Raw genomic sequence first — 20,139 nt, 5'->3', positions numbered from 1 at the left:
ATTCTCTTGAGGTTCTGATCATCTGGAGGTTCTGATCATCTGGAGGTTCTTATGGTGTGGCGGTTCTGATTCTCTGGAGGTTCTGATTCTCTGGAGGTTCTGATCATCTGGAGGTTCTGATTCTCTGGAGGTTCTGATCGTCTGGAGGTTCTGATGGTGTGGTGGTTCTGATTCTCTTGAGGTTCTGATCATCTGGAGGTTCTGATCGTCTGGAGGTTCTGATTCTCTGGAGGTTCTGATCATCTGGAGGTTCTGATTCTCTGGAGGTTCTGATTATCTGGCGGTTCTGATCATCTGGAGGTTCTGATGGTGTGGTGGTTCTGATTCTCTTGAGGTTCTGATCATCTGGAGGTTCTGATTGTCTGGCGGCTCTGATTCTCTTGAGGTTCTGATCATCTGGAGGTTCTGATTGTCTGGCGGTTCTGATTGTCTGGCGGTTCTGATTCTCTGGAGGTTCTGATCGTCTGGAGGTTCTGATCATCTGGAGGTTCTGATTGTCTGGCGGTTCTGATTCTCTGGAGGTTCTGATCATCTGGTGGTTCTGATTGTCTGGCGGTTCTGATTCTCTGGAGGTTCTGATCATCTGGAGGTTCTGATCATCTGGAGGTTCTGATTGTCTGGCGGTTCTGATTCTCTGGAGGTTCTGATCGTCTGGAGGTTCTGATTGTCTGGCGGTTCTGATTCTCTGGAGGTTCTGATCATCTGGCGGTTCTGATTGTCTGGCGGTTCTGATTCTCTTGAGGTTCTGATCATCTGGAGGTTCTGATTGTCTGGAGGTTCTGATTCTCTGGAGGTTCGGATCATCTGGAGGTTCTGATTCTCTGGAGGTTCGGATCATCTGGAGGTTCTGATGGTCTGGAGGTTCTGATTGTCTGGTGATTCTGATTCTCTTGAGGTTCTGATCATCTGGAGGTTCTTATGGTGTGGTGGTTCTGATTCTCTTGAGGTTCTGATCATCTGGAGGTTCTGATTCTCTGGAGGTTCTGATCGTCTGGAGGTTCTGATCATCTGGAGGTTCTGATTGTCTTGCGGTTCTGATTCTCTGGAGGTTCTGATCGTCTGGAGGTTCTGATCATCTGGAGGTTCTGATTCTCTGGAGGTTCTGATTCTCTGGAGGTTCTGATTATCTGGCGGTTCTGATTCTCTGGAGGTTCTGATTATCTGGAGGTTCTGATTCTCTGGAGGTTCGGATCATCTGGAGGTTCTGATGGTCTGGAGGTTCTGATTGTCTGGCGGTTCTGATTCTCTGGAGGTTCTGATCGTCTGGAGGTTCTGATCATCTGGAGGTTCTGATTGTCTGGAGGTTCTGATTCTCTGGAGGTTCTGATCATCTGGAGGTTCTGATTGTCTTGCGGTTCTGATTGTCTTGCGGTTCTGATCGTCTGGAGGTTCTGATCATCTGGAGGTTCTGATTCTCTGGAGGTTCTGATTCTCTGGAGGTTCTGATTATCTGGCGGTTCTGATTCTCTGGAGGTTCTGATTGTCTGGAGGTTCTGATTCTCTGGAGGTTCTGATCATCTGGAGGTTCTGATTGTCTTGCGGTTCTGATTCTCTGGAGGTTCTGATCGTCTGGAGGTTCTGATCATCTGGAGGTTCTGATTCTCTGGAGGTTCTGATTCTCTGGAGGTTCTGATTGTCTGGCGGTTCTGATCATCTGGAGGTTCTGATTGTCTTGCGGTTCTGATTCTCTGGAGGTTCTGATCGTCTGGAGGTTCTGATCATCTGGAGGTTCTGATTCTCTGGAGGTTCTGATTCTCTGGAGGTTCTGATTATCTGGCGGTTCTGATTCTCTGGAGGTTCTGATTATCTGGAGGTTCTGATTCTCTGGAGGTTCGGATCATCTGGAGGTTCTGATGGTCTGGAGGTTCTGATTCTCTGGAGGTTCTGATTCTCTGGAGGTTCTGGTTCTCTGGCGGTTCTGATTATCTGGCGGTTCTGATTCTCTGGAGGTTCTGATTATCTGGCGGTTCTGATTCTCTGGAGGTTCCGATCATCTGGAGGTTCTGATTCTCTGGAGGTTCTGATTATCTGGCGGTTCTGATCATCTGGAGGTTCTGATGGTGTGGTGGTTCTGATTCTCTTGAGGTTCTGATCATCTGGAGGTTCTGATTGTCTGGCGGTTCTGATTCTCTGGAGGTTCTGATCATCTGGAGGTTCTGATGGTGTGGTGGTTCTGATTCTCTTGAGGTTCTGATCATCTGGAGGTTCTGATTGTCTGGTGATTCTGATTCTCTTGAGGTTCTGATCATCTGGAGGTTCTTATGGTGTGGTGGTTCTGATTCTCTTGAGGTTCTGATCATCTGGAGGTTCTGATTCTCTGGAGGTTCTGATCGTCTGGAGGTTCTGATCATCTGGAGGTTCTGATTGTCTTGCGGTTCTGATTCTCTGGAGGTTCTGATCGTCTGGAGGTTCTGATCATCTGGAGGTTCTGATTCTCTGGAGGTTCTGATTCTCTGGAGGTTCTGATTATCTGGCGGTTCTGATTCTCTGGAGGTTCTGATTATCTGGAGGTTCTGATTCTCTGGAGGTTCGGATCATCTGGAGGTTCTGATGGTCTGGAGGTTCTGATTGTCTGGCGGTTCTGATTCTCTGGAGGTTCTGATCGTCTGGAGGTTCTGATCATCTGGAGGTTCTGATTGTCTGGAGGTTCTGATTCTCTGGAGGTTCTGATCATCTGGAGGTTCTGATTGTCTTGCGATTCTGATTGTCTTGCGGTTCTGATCGTCTGGAGGTTCTGATTCTCTGGAGGTTCTGATTCTCTGGAGGTTCTGATTATCTGGCGGTTCTGATTCTCTGGAGGTTCTGATTATCTGGAGGTTCTGATTCTCTGGAGGTTCGGATCATCTGGAGGTTCTGATGGTCTGGAGGTTCTGATTGTCTGGCGGTTCTGATTCTCTGGAGGTTCTGATCGTCTGGAGGTTCTGATCATCTGGAGGTTCTGATTGTCTGGAGGTTCTGATTCTCTGGAGGTTCTGATCATCTGGAGGTTCTGATTGTCTTGCGGTTCTGATTGTCTTGCGGTTCTGATCGTCTGGAGGTTCTGATTCTCTGGAGGTTCTGATTCTCTGGAGGTTCTGATTATCTGGCGGTTCTGATTCTCTGGAGGTTCTGATTATCTGGAGGTTCTGATTCTCTGGAGGTTCGGATCATCTGGAGGTTCTGATGGTCTGGAGGTTCTGATTGTCTGGCGGTTCTGATTCTCTGGAGGTTCTGATCGTCTGGAGGTTCTGATTGTCTTGCGGTTCTGATTCTCTGGAGGTTCTGATCGTCTGGAGGTTCTGATCATCTGGAGGTTCTGATTCTCTGGAGGTTCTGATTCTCTGGAGGTTCTGATTGTCTGGCGGTTCTGATTCTCTGGAGGTTCTGATCGTCTGGAGGTTCTGATCATCTGGAGGTTCTGATTGTCTTGCGGTTCTGATTCTCTGGAGGTTCTGATCGTCTGGAGGTTCTGATCATCTGGAGGTTCTGATTCTCTGGAGGTTCTGATTCTCTGGAGGTTCTGATTATCTGGCGGTTCTGATTCTCTGGAGGTTCTGATTATCTGGAGGTTCTGATTCTCTGGAGGTTCGGATCATCTGGAGGTTCTGATGGTCTGGAGGTTCTGATTCTCTGGAGGTTCTGATTCTCTGGAGGTTCTGGTTCTCTGGTGGTTCTGATTCTCTGGAGGTTCTGATTATCTGGAGGTTCTGATTCTCTGGAGGTTCGGATCATCTGGAGGTTCTGATGGTCTGGAGGTTCTGATTCTCTGGAGGTTCTGATTCTCTGGAGGTTCTGGTTCTCTGGCGGTTCTGATTATCTGGCGGTTCTGATTCTCTGGAGGTTCTGATTATCTGGAGGTTCTGATTCTCTGGAGGTTCGGATCGTCTGGAGGTTCTGATTCTCTGGAGGTTCGGATCATCTGGAGGTTCTGATGGTGTGGTGGTTCTGATTCTCTTGAGGTTCTGATCATCTGGAGGTTCTGATTGTCTGGTGATTCTGATTCTCTTGAGGTTCTGATCATCTGGAGGTTCTTATGGTGTGGTGGTTCTGATTCTCTTGAGGTTCTGATCATCTGGAGGTTCTGATTCTCTGGAGGTTCTGATCGTCTGGAGGTTCTGATCATCTGGAGGTTCTGATTGTCTTGCGGTTCTGATTCTCTGGAGGTTCTGATCGTCTGGAGGTTCTGATCATCTGGAGGTTCTGATTCTCTGGAGGTTCTGATTCTCTGGAGGTTCTGATTATCTGGCGGTTCTGATTCTCTGGAGGTTCTGATTATCTGGAGGTTCTGATTCTCTGGAGGTTCGGATCATCTGGAGGTTCTGATGGTCTGGAGGTTCTGATTGTCTGGCGGTTCTGATTCTCTGGAGGTTCTGATCGTCTGGAGGTTCTGATCATCTGGAGGTTCTGATTGTCTGGAGGTTCTGATTCTCTGGAGGTTCTGATCATCTGGAGGTTCTGATTGTCTTGCGGTTCTGATTGTCTTGCGGTTCTGATCGTCTGGAGGTTCTGATCATCTGGAGGTTCTGATTCTCTGGAGGTTCTGATTCTCTGGAGGTTCTGATTATCTGGCGGTTCTGATTCTCTGGAGGTTCTGATTGTCTGGAGGTTCTGATTCTCTGGAGGTTCTGATCATCTGGAGGTTCTGATTGTCTTGCGGTTCTGATTCTCTGGAGGTTCTGATCGTCTGGAGGTTCTGATCATCTGGAGGTTCTGATTCTCTGGAGGTTCTGATTCTCTGGAGGTTCTGATTGTCTGGCGGTTCTGATCATCTGGAGGTTCTGATTGTCTTGCGGTTCTGATTGTCTTGCGGTCCTGATCGTCTGGAGGTTCTGATCATCTGGAGGTTCTGATTCTCTGGAGGTTCTGGTTCTCTGGAGGTTCTGATTCTCTGGAGGTTCTGATTATCTGGAGGTTCTGATTCTCTGGAGGTTCGGATCATCTGGAGGTTCTGATGGTCTGGAGGTTCTGATTGTCTGGCGGTTCTGATTCTCTGGAGGTTCTGATCGTCTGGAGGTTCTGATCATCTGGAGGTTCTGATTGTCTGGAGGTTCTGATTCTCTGGAGGTTCTGATCATCTGGAGGTTCTGATTCTCTGGAGGTTCTGATTCTCTGGAGGTTCTGATTGTCTGGCGGTTCTGATCATCTGGAGGTTCTGATTGTCTTGCGGTTCTGATTCTCTGGAGGTTCTGATCGTCTGGAGGTTCTGATCATCTGGAGGTTCTGATTCTCTGGAGGTTCTGATTATCTGGCGGTTCTGATTCTCTGGAGGTTCTGATTCTCTGGAGGTTCTGATCGTCTGGAGGTTCTGATCATCTGGAGGTTCTGATTCTCTGGAGGTTCTGATTATCTGGCGGTTCTGATTCTCTGGAGGTTCTGATTCTCTGGAGGTTCGGATCATCTGGAGGTTCTGATTCTCTGGAGGTTCTGATTCTCTGGAGGTTCTGATTATCTGGCGGTTCTGATTCTCTGGAGGTTCTGATTGTCTGGAGGTTCTGATTCTCTGGAGGTTCTGATCATCTGGAGGTTCTGATTGTCTTGCGGTTCTGATTCTCTGGAGGTTCTGATCGTCTGGAGGTTCTGATCATCTGGAGGTTCTGATTCTCTGGAGTTTCTGATTCTCTGGAGGTTCTGATTGTCTGGCGGTTCTGATCATCTGGAGGTTCTGATTGTCTTGCGGTTCTGATTGTCTTGCGGTTCTGATCGTCTGGAGGTTCTGATCATCTGGAGGTTCTGATTCTCTGGAGGTTCTGATTCTCTGGAGGTTCTGATTATCTGGCGGTTCTGATTCTCTGGAGGTTCTGATTATCTGGAGGTTCTGATTCTCTGGAGGTTCGGATCATCTGGAGGTTCTGATGGTCTGGAGGTTCTGATTGTCTGGCGGTTCTGATTCTCTGGAGGTTCTGATCGTCTGGAGGTTCTGATCATCTGGAGGTTCTGATTGTCTGGAGGTTCTGATTCTCTGGAGGTTCTGATCATCTGGAGGTTCTGATTCTCTGGAGGTTCTGATTCTCTGGAGGTTCTGATTGTCTGGCGGTTCTGATCATCTGGAGGTTCTGATTGTCTTGCGGTTCTGATTCTCTGGAGGTTCTGATCGTCTGGAGGTTCTGATCATCTGGAGGTTCTGATTCTCTGGAGGTTCTGATTCTCTGGAGGTTCTGATCGTCTGGAGGTTCTGATCATCTGGAGGTTCTGATTCTCTGGAGGTTCTGATTATCTGGCGGTTCTGATTCTCTGGAGGTTCTGATTCTCTGGAGGTTCGGATCATCTGGAGGTTCTGATTGTCTTGCGGTTCTGATTGTCTTGCGGTTCTGATCGTCTGGAGGTTCTGATCATCTGGAGGTTCTGATTCTCTGGAGGTTCTGATTCTCTGGAGGTTCTGATTATCTGGCGGTTCTGATTCTCTGGAGGTTCTGATTATCTGGAGGTTCTGATTCTCTGGAGGTTCGGATCATCTGGAGGTTCTGATGGTCTGGAGGTTCTGATTGTCTGGCGGTTCTGATTCTCTGGAGGTTCTGATCGTCTGGAGGTTCTGATCATCTGGAGGTTCTGATTGTCTGGAGGTTCTGATTCTCTGGAGGTTCTGATCATCTGGAGGTTCTGATTCTCTGGAGGTTCTGATTCTCTGGAGGTTCTGATTGTCTGGCGGTTCTGATCATCTGGAGGTTCTGATTGTCTTGCGGTTCTGATTCTCTGGAGGTTCTGATCGTCTGGAGGTTCTGATCATCTGGAGGTTCTGATTCTCTGGAGGTTCTGATTCTCTGGAGGTTCTGATCGTCTGGAGGTTCTGATCATCTGGAGGTTCTGATTCTCTGGAGGTTCTGATTATCTGGCGGTTCTGATTCTCTGGAGGTTCTGATTCTCTGGAGGTTCGGATCATCTGGAGGTTCTGATGGTCAGACTTTAGGGACCAGGGGCCTCATTCATAAAGCTTTGCGTAGGATTTGCGTCAGAAGTGGCGTACGGATGAAACATAGGACGTGCGTACGCACAGAAATATTGGGATTTATAAAACCGTGCGCACACACATCCTACGCATCTTTCCCTTAATAAATCACAACCAATTCTAAATGCAGCGCAGCTTTTGCGGCTTCATGACACGCCCATAGTTGCCCATAAATAGTCCGTGAAACGGCCACAAACACAGAGAGGAAATCAAAACAACGTAACTTGACTCAATGTGAAGTAGAAGTTATCGTTGGCGAGGTGGAAAAGAGGAGAAAAGTGTTGTTTGGAGGGCACAGTGTGGGCATTACTAATGCCAAAAAGACACGTGAGAAAATGCTGCAGCCTCACAACCTCGGACCGTGGCCGAAATAAAAAAGAAAAGGTCGAACATCAAAGTCAAGGCAAAAAAACGTCTAGCGCTTTCTAAAGGTTGCGTACGCACAAAAACGGGTGAAATGAGAAACGGCGACGCCGTCGGCAGATGGAAGAAACACGTGAAAGTGAAAATGACAATACTGCCTCTCAGAAATAACATGAAGACTTCACAAAGCAAGTCTGACAATTAACAGCTACACCAACACCCGTTTGATCGATCAGCAGTGAAACAAAAGAAAAAATCAAACGAAAATTACAACAGAAATTCAAATGAACACTTATTTGCAGAAAGAAAAGTGAAATATGTTCTGCAATATTGGCATGTTGTGCAATTCATCCTCATAAATAATATAGTTAACAGAACGAAATAATGTACAAAACAGACGGACATATTAATTGTCCACTGGGGAAAGTTGTTTTCATAGTAAAACATTTCTTCATAAGCTACAGAATTATGGTATTCATGCATATGCCTTTAGTTTGTTTTATTTTTGATAAAACAATGTATGGCGTATGTCTCAACCATTCAGAAAGCAACAAGAAATTACATTTGCTGATCAATTTCCCATTTCCACGTGGATTATTACCGACATCTGTAGCTTGTCAGATGTAATTAAATGGATGGAAATAAAATGCCCCATCACAATGCGTAATGACGCACAATGGCTGATCTTGTGCTCTTAGAAGATGTGACAAATGGAAGAATTCAGAGTGAACGCATCTTTAGACAGCAAGAAGACTTGCTGGCAAACGAGGACGAGTGGCTTATGAGCCGGTTCAGACTTCCTCCAGCCGTCCTGTTGGCATGGCCGGCCCTCCCTATACGCGAATTACGCAGCCGCGTAGGGTCCCCGTCACCAGCAGGGCCCCGAAGTGGCGACAAAAATTAAATTAAAAAAGACCCAAATCTGGCAACCCATTTCATAGAACTTCCTTACCAACGTGTGCTCTGAATGTTGTGCAAAAGAAAGTTGCCTGCACTTTAATGACCCCCCTTGTCAGCACACATGAACCAATCTGGCAACCCAAATAATGACGTTACACCATTTAGCAACGATTGGTCAACATAATTGCATCTGAGCCTGGCACGGTGTGCATTTACGAGCGCATTTTGTTTCAATAAAGTTGGGGAAAAGAAAAAAACAGCACATTTTGTCACGCTGATCAAAGCGACAACAAGAAAACGTCATGCCTCAGAGACTTTATCATCAGGAGCGAAAAAAAGATAAATAACTTCAACATCAATCACAAGGTAAGTTTGGAGGATGTTGGGGCTTTATTTTTACATTATCCAGCATTTCTGTGCAGCTGCGCAATTTACGTAAAATACTAAGCGATGTGTCTGAGCTGAAGTTTGCACATAAACGACCCCGTTTGTCGTAATTTCCCATGGAAAACTCGAAAATAATTTTGATACCCAAGTTTCCAAGATGTGGTCGGACATGACCTTCTAAAACGGCGGAAAGTAAAGAAAAGTAAATAATGACAACGATATGGTGGCTGAAAAATGTTTTAACTCACGTTATCGTTTTGTTTCATTGTTTTGCTAACACATATTTAGTGCGTTCTGCATTTTCCGGTTTATTACATCATAAAAACTCCTGTTTATCTGTTATAGACAGTCAGGTAGTCTGAGTTTTACAACAATGAGTGTGTCTTAAAATCTTGCATTGGCATGAAATATGGAGAATGAAAACTGCCAAATACACAGGACATAAAGGTTCTCATCTATAAATGACAAACAAAATAAATGTACTAATTTTAAAATTATGAACATGCAAAATAATACAAAAAGAAGTCTATAAAAGGCTTATATTTCCACTTATTCTCAAATTAGTGTTCACATTTTATTATTTATAAATAGGTACATTTATTTCTTATTTGTAGTTTGCACATGCATTATTTTACATAATGATGATGTTTTGCACAGTTGTGTCTCATCAGACAGTTTCTTCTGCTCTCAAAAAGTATTGGAGGTGGTGCAGCGTCCAAATCCCAAGATGTTCCTGACTTCACTGAAGATTTCATCTCAGGTAATTTTAAAAGCATGTAAAGTAATAAAAAAAACAGTGTCTGCATAAACCCTTTTTTTCATAAACAGCAGCTGAAGAGTATGGAGCTCCAAACTGTTCATAATTAAATTAATGAAATATGACCTTATGCAAATATACAATCAAACAATAAATCTCTCATAAATATATAAAAAGATCATGAAATTGTGAAAACCTGCACACAGATTTTAAACGAGCCAATATATTATTAGTATTCTGCTATAGATATTTTATTAGCTTTATCAGTGATTATTGTATAATAATAATTCTTGTTTTTTAGCTGCAGAAGAAACTGCTGTCACCACATCTACTGTTGAAAGGGAAACATTTGACTGTTTTACTTTTCACTGTTTGCTTTTGTTGAAGTTCTGTATCTCATGTTCCAGAGGCTCCAAGAGAGGCGTATATGAAAGAGGAGCTACTGGATCCAAAATTCCACCTACCGGTACCTCAAATCCAGTTGGTCCAGCTGAACGACCAACCACACTCTCTGATCCAGTAAGAATGGATTTGGTCCTTTTCAGACTGATGAAGACTCTGACTTTCCAAAATCCCCTCATTGAGCTGTTGTGTTCTTTATGTTGGATTGTTTTATTGTCATTTGATTTGCAATTAAGTTGCTGTTTTTAATAAGTTGGAGTTTTGTGAATGTCATTTGTTGAGTGCCTAATGTTACATTAAAAAATATATATCTATATACATTTGTCATTCTTTTTTTTTCTTTGCATTTAAAATTTGTTTAGCACCACTTAATGTGCATCCAACATGCAGCTAATATACTGTATTCAATTCTTTGGCAGCAACAATAATTCACAAATGTATTAATAGACATATCTCATTTATATTACAACAACAGCTGTGTTTTTTTGATGCTGCTGATCAGTTAGAGGGCCCACAAATTACATTTCGCTTAGGGCCCCCAGAAGACCAGGGCCGGCCCTGCCTGTTGGAGCTCTGCGGGCTTTTGGGGGGGTGTCACCCCGTGCATCTGGCGCGTCGGTGTCCCCCTCCGCCTCAGTCACCACTCCACTTAAAAGGGATTCCCCAATTATTGCCGCCAGTCTCTCATCAGGAGGGGTCAGCTCCGGTGTCCCCCCCCCCACACACACACACACACCCGTGGCAGACACGGGTGTGTGTGTGTGTGTGTGTGTGTGTGGGGGGGGGGGTTCAGCGGTTTTTTGCCTTGACTTTGATGTCCGACCTTTTCTTTTTTATTTCGGCCACGGTCCAAGGTTGTGAGGCTGCAGCATTTACGGCGTCTGCCACCGTCTGCCGCTCACGTGCCTTTTAGGCATTAGTAATGCCTACACTGTGCCCTCCAAACAACACTTTTCTCCTCTTTTCCACCTCGCCAACGATAACTTCTACTTCACATTGAGTGAAGTTACGTTTTTTTCATTTCCTCTCGGTGTTTGCCATGGTTTCACAATCAATGAATATTCATTTGTGGGCGTTTCACGGACTATTTATGGGCAACTATGGGCGTGTCATGAAGCCGCAAAAGCTGCGCTGCATTTAGAATTGGTTGTGATTTATTAAGGGAAAGATGCGTAGGATGTGCGTGCGCACGGTTTTATAAATCCCAATATTTCTGTGCGTACGCACGTCCTATGTTTCATCCGTACGCCACTTCTGACGCAAATCCTACGCAAAGTTTTACAGATGAGGCCCCTGACCATCATCAGAAAACAGAACCCAATGCAACATCTAAGTGTTCCGGGAGGACACGTGACCGAACTCAGGTCGAAGTTCTGCATCTGCAGCAGAACACCTGACGGCCTCCGTAGCTGCAGCGTGCGCGTACATGGATGCGGGACACGCGCGGCTGGAGCGCACAAAAAGTAATATCAAACGACCTCGGGTAGTGACGTCAACGGGTCAGCTCGGGTTCACGTTCGTCCACCTGCGCGCAGGCGCAGTGGGCCTTTACCTGACTCTGCGAAGCTGATGATCTCAGAGGTCTCAGCGTGCGCCTCGGTGCTGAAGGCGTGTCCGGCGAGGCTCGGGATCTCCACGCGGCCGTCTTCCCGCAGCTTCCCCGCGTGCAGTCTGCGCAGCGCCGTCACCATGGCGGCCTTCGGGAGGGGGCGCGTGATGTTGGGTCGCGCGCTCATCTGCAGGCGGCTCAGGATGTGCCGCTTCACTGCCTCTACGAGCTCCGGCTGCGCGTGCGTCCTCACTCTGCAGGACGCGCACGAGTCTCTGGGAGCGCTGCTGCGCGCGCTCAGGACGCACGAGAGCAACAATGTCAGGCAAAAGTAGATCATATTCTCCAGAAAGTCACGCAGAGGCAGAACCAACCCGAACCAGTACCACAGTCCTCCTGCATGGACAGAACAGTGGATCCACTGTGGCGCGTGCCGCTGTGCCGAGATGCGCACGGGCAAGTTTAAATCAGACAACAGAGCCTCGCGCAGCCCAACTTTTATACGGCAGGAACCACGTGGGCTGCAGGATTATGGCACGCGCGTCCCGACGGCGCGGAAAACAGACTTTATTGCGAGCGGCGTGCACGCGCCGACAATGATTGTTCATAAAATAAAGAATTAAGATGACACCCCCCCCCCCCCCCAAAAAAAAAACCACACACACACACGCGCGCGCTCCCAGATCTGACTTTCATCCTCTTCCTTTCAAGTTCGGATGTCACGGACCACACTGCTGACTCTGCAGCGCCACCTCGTGGCCACAGTGGTTCGTTGTAACCCCTTGTGCTATTTTAGGCACGTTAACATTGGGAGTTGGGTCATCTAGACCAGTGTTTTCCAACCTTTTTTGAGCCACGGCACACTTTAACCTTGACAAAAATCCCGCGGCACACCAGCATCCAAAAAAATAGATAAATAAAAAAAAAGAAAAAGCTCAGTCTGTATTGATCTACAGCCGCTCTGCAATCTCACATGCATTTTTGTGATAAATGTTGCAGAAAAAGCTGGAAGCTGCAGCTGTTTTTTCTAAAAGATGTATTAAAAATTAAGTCAAAAGATTCAAAAACTGTTTGATGTTTGTTCGTTGTTTTAAGACGTTAAGAGGAGAGACTCATTGTGCGCTAAAACAGTCACTTTACTGCATCATGGGAGAAGTAGTGCCCGTAATCCGCCGACCGCGGAAAGACCAGCGTCTTTGAGCTTCATGGTTTTGTTCACTTGTTCCAGTCTGATACCAGATTCTGTGGAAAGCTACACCGCTAAAGACGAGCTTTAGCTGGTATTTTTGTTAGAACAGAGAGACTTTTTTGCGCTAAATCGAAACAAGGAAGTGAATACTTTAACCACTTCTGATTGGTCAGACTGATGACATGTGATTAAGCCTTCAAGAATGATTGGTGGAGACAGTTAAAGGGGCGAGACTTTTCCTTACACAGTTATAGCTGCAGCTAAATCGCGGTATCCCGTTATTGTTATCAAAATGTCTTTAATAGAATCATATAAACACAAAGAAAAAAGTATTTTATGATATTTCATATTCTTAACTTCTCAGTGTTTTATCAGGGCCTGTTTGGATGAACAAAGAGCTGATTTCCTGGAGATGGTAATTGCTTTTAGATCAGTTAATGAGGGCAATTTCTCACGGCACACTTGACCATCTCCCACGGCACACTAGTGTGCCGCGGCACACTAGTTGAAAAACACTGATCTAGACCAGTGTTTTTCAACCTTTTTTGAGCCACGGCACACTTTAACCTTGACAAAAATCCCGCGGCACACCAGCATCCCAAAAAAAAAAGCAGAAACTCATAGACTGTATTGATCTACAGCCCCCCCCCCCCCCGAAAATCTGACGTGCATTTTTGTGATAATTGTGGCAGAAAAAACAGGAAGTTGCAGATGTTTTTCTAAAAGATGTAATAAAAGTTAAGTTACATACAAACTGTATGTTCGTTGTGTTTTCAAGACGTGTAACAAGGACGACTCATTGTACGCTGAGGCGCTGTCCCTTTCAAGCCAATGCATCATGGTAGATGTAGTGCAAAAACTGCCAGAAAACGGCAGAAAGACTCGCGTCTCTGAGCTTCATGGTTTTGTTCACCTGTTCCACGGTCTGATACCGGATTCTGTGGAAAGCTACACCGCTAAAGACGAGCTTTAGCTGGTGTTTTTGTTGGAACTGAGAGAGTTATGAGCTAAATTGGAACAAGGAAGTGAAGACTTCAAACACTTCTGATTGGTCAGACTGATGACATGTGATTAAGCCTTCAAGAATGATTGGTGGAGTCGTGGAGACAGTAAAAGCTGCGGGACTTTTCAGAAAACAGTTATAGCTGCAGCTAAATCGCGTTACCGTCATTCTTATCAAAATGTCTTTAATAGAATCAAATAAACACAAAGAAAAAAGTATTTTATGATCTTTTATATTCCTAACTACTCAGTGTTTTCTCAGGACCTGTTTGGATGAACAAAGAGCTGATTTCCTGGAGATGGTAATTGTTTTGAGATCAGTTAATGAGGGCAATTTTCCACGGCACACTTGACCATCTCCCACGGCACACTAGTGTGCCGCGGCACACTGGTTGAATAACACTGATCTAGACCCACTAGATAGTGCTCTGAACCTTTTTTCTTAGTGTTTCTTAACACTTTTCTTCAAAGATTTGTGATCTTCACTGGTGTCCATGGATTACATGAAATCTTTCCAGCTTTATACACCTTTGTCATGGTAGGGAGAACACGTTAATGGACGGGGGGGGGGTCATAGGATAGTACAAGGGTTACGTGGTTCTAAAAATATTACTGCAAATAAAACCTGAAACAGAAGTTTAAACAGCAGAGAGACTCCACATAGAACTTTCTCCACCAGAGATGCTCCGAGGAAAACCAACAGACATGATCAGAGTAAGAAGCTGCTTCGGTTCTGTGAAGTGCTTCACTTGGTTTCAGTGACGTCATAAAGGCAGGTATGAGCCAGGAACCCCCAAGGGGGACCCGCTCCGCGCTCCAGGCAGCCACCCACCGGACCCACGGTTGGTCCAGGAATGAGCAAGGCAGGGGCCAGCCGTCCCCGCCCAGGAGGGGGGCACCCAGGGGAAAGGGGGGGCCTACGAGGGGTGTTGTAAACATGGCCCGACCAGGCTCGGCCACAGTTGGAAATTTGGCGAGGCCCAGCACGCGGGGGCAAGGACCAGAACCCACCCCTCAAGGACACGGAGACCCCCGGCTCAGGCGTGATGTGATCCCCGGCTCTTGGCCTTGCCAGAAAGCTCAGGGATCCCTCTCCCTGCGTGAAGAGAGGACTGCCGGGCCCAGGAAGAAAGCACTCAGGGAACAGGGCCGCCGTTGCCAAGGGCCCAGTACTCCTTACCAGGGATGGGGTAGGGGACAGATGGTCCAAGGTCCCACTTTCCTTGCGAAATGCGTGTGTGTGTGCATGTGTGTGTGTTTATGTTAGAATGTATATATATTATATGTATACTTTGAGGGGTGTGTGTACTAAGGGGGTGCAATTAAAATTGGTGGGTAGGGCACTGAGGGGACATCTGCCGCTTGCTGGCAGTGATGTCCAAGCACCCCCCCTACCAAGGGCCCTACATGTCTAAGGTGCAAATAAAACCGAGAGAGGGGGGGGCCCATTCCATTCGGCAACCATGGGAGGGGGACCACTCCCAAGTAGCTCCTCCCCCCAAGGTACATCGCAGGCTAAACCCCCCACCCCGTCACCCTAATATGAGATTATATGAGAAAGGGGATAAGTTGGGGACAGCTGGTAGACTGTCCCCCGGTGGTCAAACAGCCGTCCCCCAGCCCCCCCCAGCATAGGGCCCAGGTCCCCTCAGCCCAGGGGTCCCACCCACCGAGGCGCCGAAACCCCAGGCCCAGCACCACCCACCCCACACAGAGAGAGAGGAGCCAGAAAGCGCCGCCCCCCTGGAGCAAGTCCAGGCCCCCGCCTCCCCTGGGAGAGTTCTGTTCAGGCCTTGGTCTTGGACTGAGGCAGCCAACCAGCCGGGGCAACCGCCGATTGCCTCAGCGGAGACCTTGACCTGTCAAACCCCCAAGGTCCCGTACCGATAGTGTCCCCCCCCAAAAGCCCCCCCACAGGACAGGCCAACAAGCCCCCCCCACACACACACCCAGACCCTGCAGCCCCAGCGGGTGACACCCAGAGGGTTGCCCCGCCCCGTCCCAGAGCCAGGGAAGGGTTGATCCCAGCCCCAGGTGTAGATGGGCAGCCCATCCAGCGCTGCTGGACCTCCCCCCGCGAGCAGGGCCCCCCGCCAACCCCCCCCAGCACAGGCAAAGAGACCACCCCCTCAAGCCAAGCCAGACCACCACTCAACCTCCCCCACCATACACACCTGAGCCCGGAAGACCGCGCAGCGCCCCAGCCCGCTCCACCCAGGCACCAGACCCGACCCCCCGGCCAAAGGAGTCCCCACCGCCCCCCACGGGCACCCGACCCCCATCCTGAACCACGGCAGAAAGGTAAGGAGCAGTGAGCACCAGGCCCCCCACCCTCTAAGTCATGGAGTTAGCTATGGGAGACCAGAGAGACTGAATTCTTTCAAAGTTACTTGAACTTTGGGCTGACATTTTTTCCAACTGATATGATCATTGAAATTGTTTTTTTAGCAATACAAAGAGTTATGAAAATGATAGATACTAATCCTTCTTCTATATCGAAGGCACTCATGTCACCAAGCACACAAAGTGACCGTGAAGCTGTGATTGAAACCTTAAGCCAGACTGATAGATCGGCACATACCTGCTGCCAGAGAGCCTGGACAGGCGTGCAGAACCACAGTGCATGCATGTAACTGTCGGGTAGATTACTGTCACAGTGCTGACAAATGTCTGAGTTACTGAGACCCATCTTGAACATCCTCTGTCCAGTGTAGTAAATTCTGTGAAGAGTTTTGAGATGGATTAGCTGCAGATTTGGACTTTTTGTCAGTTTAAAGGTGTTTAGACAGAGTTCTGACCAGAAGCTTTCATCTGTGCTGATGCTCAAATCCGCATCCCATTTTTTTGTTGGAAGGGCAATATTGTTATCTAAATTACATAAAAGTTTGTATATTTTGGAGAGAGTTCTATTCATTGAATAATTAATCAGAGAGGTAACTACATCTGGTAACTTTAAATCGTTGTCTCTGTATTTATACTTCTTAGTAATAATTGATTTAAGTTGCTGATATTCCAAGAAGTTATTTATTCCATGTTTGTCTTGAAGTTCCTGGGGAGTTATAAATCTTCTATTAATAATTATGTGCTCTAGTTGTTTTATGCCCCCTGCTTGCCAAGCTGGGAAGTGAATCATTTTTTTGTTTATAAGGATGTCCGGGTTGTTCCAGATGGGTGTCATTTTGCACGGTTGAATTGATGATTTTGATATTTTGAGAAATTCCCAGCAGGCTGTTAAAGTGGGGTTTATATTAATACTTTGAAACAATCCTGTTTTTTAACTGTTTGGCTAATAAATGGAAGATCTGACAGGTTGATCTTTCCACATAACGCCTGTTCCAAGTCTAACCATGAGTTGGTTTCTGGATTTTTTTTAACCATTTTAAGATGTATTGGAATCTATTTGCAATAAAGTAATTGTGGAAGTTAGGTAATTCTAATCCTCCACAGCTTTTTGCAGATTTTAAAGTTTTTAGACTAATTCTTGCAGGTTTATTGTTCCATAGAAAGCTTGATATGGATGAGTCTAATGTTTTGAACCATTTTAATGGCGGTTGTGTGGGAATCATTGAGAAGAGATAATTAACCTTGGGTAAGATTTTCATTTTAACCGTGGCTACCTTGCCCATAAGGGACAAAGGCAGGTTGGTCCAGCGTGTTAGATCGTCCTGTATGTTTTTCAGTAATGGGGTCTGGTTTAGCTGCACCAGTTCTGATAGTTTGGGGGGAAAGTAGATACCCAGATATTTCCTGTTTTAACTGGAATTGCGAGTCTTTGTTCCATATTCCTGTTGAGTGGTCATAAAACAGACTTATTCCAATTAATGGAATAGTCTGATATGGAGGAGAATTCATTTATGATCATTGCTGTTTCATTTACAGAATGTAAATTACTTAAAAACAGTAATATGTCATCTGCATAGAGACTAATTTTATGATGGCTGTGTTTGGTTTTTATTCCTATAATGCTCTCATTCTGTCTTATTGCTGCAGCTAGAGGCTCAATAAATATAGCAAAAAGAGAAGGAGAGAGTGGGCAACCCTGTCTGGTTCCTCTTCCGAGAAAAAATCTGTTGGAAGTCTGTTTATTAGTTCTTACTGATGCATAGGGGTTGTGATATAATGTTTTAATCCAATTAACGAATGATTCTCCAAACCCAAATTTATGGAGGGCAGCAATGAGGAATTTCCAGTTTACTCTGTCAAAAGCTTTTTCAGCATCCAGCGATAGAATGGTCATTTCCTGGTTTTTAATGGTGGCAAAGTCTATTATATTAACAAGTCTGCGGAGATTGTCGGCCTTCTTTTCTACCAAGAGAGCTGACTGTTGTGATTATCACGGCTGTACATCCCGCCAGACACCAACGTAAACACAGCACTCTCTCCTGCTGAACGCCACAAACAAACAGCACTGGGCTCCTCCTGATGGCGTTCATATTTTGGCAGGAGACTTTGATAAGGCCAATTTAAAGACTGTTCTCCCGAAGTTCTACCAGCATGTGAAGTGTTCTACAAGGAGTGAGAACACTCTTGATCATGTCTACATAAAGATCAAGCATGAATGCAGAGCCCCCCCCCCTCCCCCACCTTGGGCAGTCAGACCATCTTTCCCTCCTGCTCTTCCCAGTTTACACCCCCGTCAGACACCAGTCCAGGCCCACCACAAAGACCATCACAGTCTGGCCTGATGATGCCCTTCCTATGCTGCAGGACTGCTTCCAACAGACAGACTGGGACTTATTCCACCGTCAGGAGCTGGAGACACTCACAGGAACAGTGTTGGACTGCATACAGTTCTGCATTAGAAATGTGACTGTGGAATAAATCATCAGGGTTTTTCCAAACCGGAAACCCTGGATGACCACATAAATCCGCTCTCTCCTCAGAGCTCGAGACGCTGCCTTAACCCTTGTGCTATCTTAGATGACCCCCCCCCCCCCCCCACTTCCATTGACGTGTTCTCCCTACCATGACAAAGGTGGATAAAGGTGGAAAGATTTCATGTAATCCATGGACACCAGTGAAGATCACAAATCATTGAAGAAAAAAGGTTCAGAGCTCTGTCTAGTGGGTCTAGATGACCCACCTCCCAATGGTAAAGTGCCTAGGATAACACAAGAAGGCTGCTGGCCCCGATGGAGTACCGGGCAAAGTGCTCAGGGTGTGCGCCCCACCAGCTTGCCCCCACCTTCACCAATACCTTTAACCTCTCCCTGGCCCAGGCAGTAATCCCATCCATCCTGAAATCAGCAACCATAATCCCTGTGCCAAAACCGTCTCCCACCACCAGCCTTAACGACTATCGCCCAGTGGCCCTCACTCCGGTCATAATGGAGTGCTTTGAAAGGCGTATCCTCCAGCACACCAGGGACCACCTTCCCACACACTTGGACGCCCACCAGTTCGCATACCGCAAGAACAGATCCACAGAGGACGCCGTAGCCGTGGCTCTCCACTCTGCTCTGAACCACCTGGAGCAGCAGCAGAGCTACGTCCGGATGCTCTTTGTGGATTACAGTTCTGCTTTCAACACAATAATCCCGGACAGACTCTGCAACAAACTGCTCACTCTTGGCCTCCGGCCCTCACATGCAATTGGATTAACAACTTCCTCACAAACCGAACCCAGACTGTGAGACTTGGCCCCCACCTCTCCTCCATCCCCACACTGAGCATCGGCGCCCCACAGGGCTGTGTGCTAAGCCCCCTGCTGTACTGCCTCTACAATTACGACTGCAGCCCAGCCCACAACAACAACAGCATCATCAAGTTTGCTGACGACACCACGGTGGTCGGACTCATTCCCAGGGGGGATGAGTCTGCCTACAGAGAGGAGGTCCTGAAGCTGACAACCTGGTCCTCAGAGAACAACCTCACCCTGAACACCAGCAAAACCAGGGAGATCACAGTCGACTTCAGGAAACATGGCGCGGACCCAGCCCCCCTCCTTATTAATGGGGAGCATGTGGAGAGGGTCCACACCTTCAGGTTCCTCAGCATCACCATCTCTGCCGACCTTTCCTGGACAGCCAACACCACCGCCATCATCAAGAAGGCTCAGCAGCGTCTGCATGTCCTGAGGGTCCTCAGGAAGAACAACATCAGCACCAACCTGCTGCTGACTTTCTACCAGTCATCCATCCAGAGCCTGCTTAATTACTGCATAACTGTTTGGTTCGGCAGCTGCACGGATAAGAGACTGCAGAGAGTCGTAGACACGCTCAGAAAATCATTGGGTGTCCTCTCCCCACCCTGACGGACATCTACTCCGTGCGCTGTCTCACTAGGGCTCATAACATCATCAGGGACAGTTCACACCCCGGCTCAGACCTGTTCCACCTGTTGCCCTCTGGGAGGCGCTACAGAGGCATCAGAAGCAAAACGAACAGACTAAAAAACAGCTTTTTTCCAAACGCAATAACCATCCACAATTCCAAAATGCACAGATCCATATACCTGTCTACTTACTCTGTCCACAGTGTCAACACTCTACCTCATTGCTACCTCTTGCACATCTGACATGTTTACACACAATTCTAGTACGCAATTTTGCACACTAATTGCAGCCCTCTTCATTACAGTTTTATATTTGCACAATTGTATATACTGTTTGTTTGTGTGATATTGTATTACGATGTTCCTTCCTTGCTATTCTTGCACCGATGGCGATG

The 20,139-nt window shown here is 46.8% G+C and overlaps 1 protein-coding gene across 10 annotated transcripts in view; it reads right to left on the bottom strand.

Moving 5' to 3' along the window:
• The window catches only part of LOC144988853 (inhibin beta B chain-like), a 43,705-nt gene that overhangs the window by 7,150 nt on the left and 16,416 nt on the right, over positions 1–20,139 (bottom strand). For 9 of the 10 annotated variants that reach the window (XM_078939974.1, XM_078939982.1, XM_078939976.1 and 6 more), the window contains one exon: positions 11,284–11,567. In XM_078939974.1, the coding sequence (XP_078796100.1) occupies positions 11,284–11,567 (284 nt within the window). The remainder of the gene's footprint in view (positions 1–11,283; positions 11,568–20,139) is intronic. The other variant, XM_078939981.1, reaches the window with a different exon arrangement.

This window comes from Oryzias latipes, chromosome 21 (genome assembly GCF_053564925.1).
Source record: "Oryzias latipes strain Hd-rR chromosome 21, Olatipes_Hd-rR_3.1".
Classification (NCBI taxonomy): Eukaryota; Metazoa; Chordata; class Actinopteri; order Beloniformes; family Adrianichthyidae; genus Oryzias; species Oryzias latipes.
This window is presented reverse-complemented; position numbering and strand designations above follow the sequence as displayed.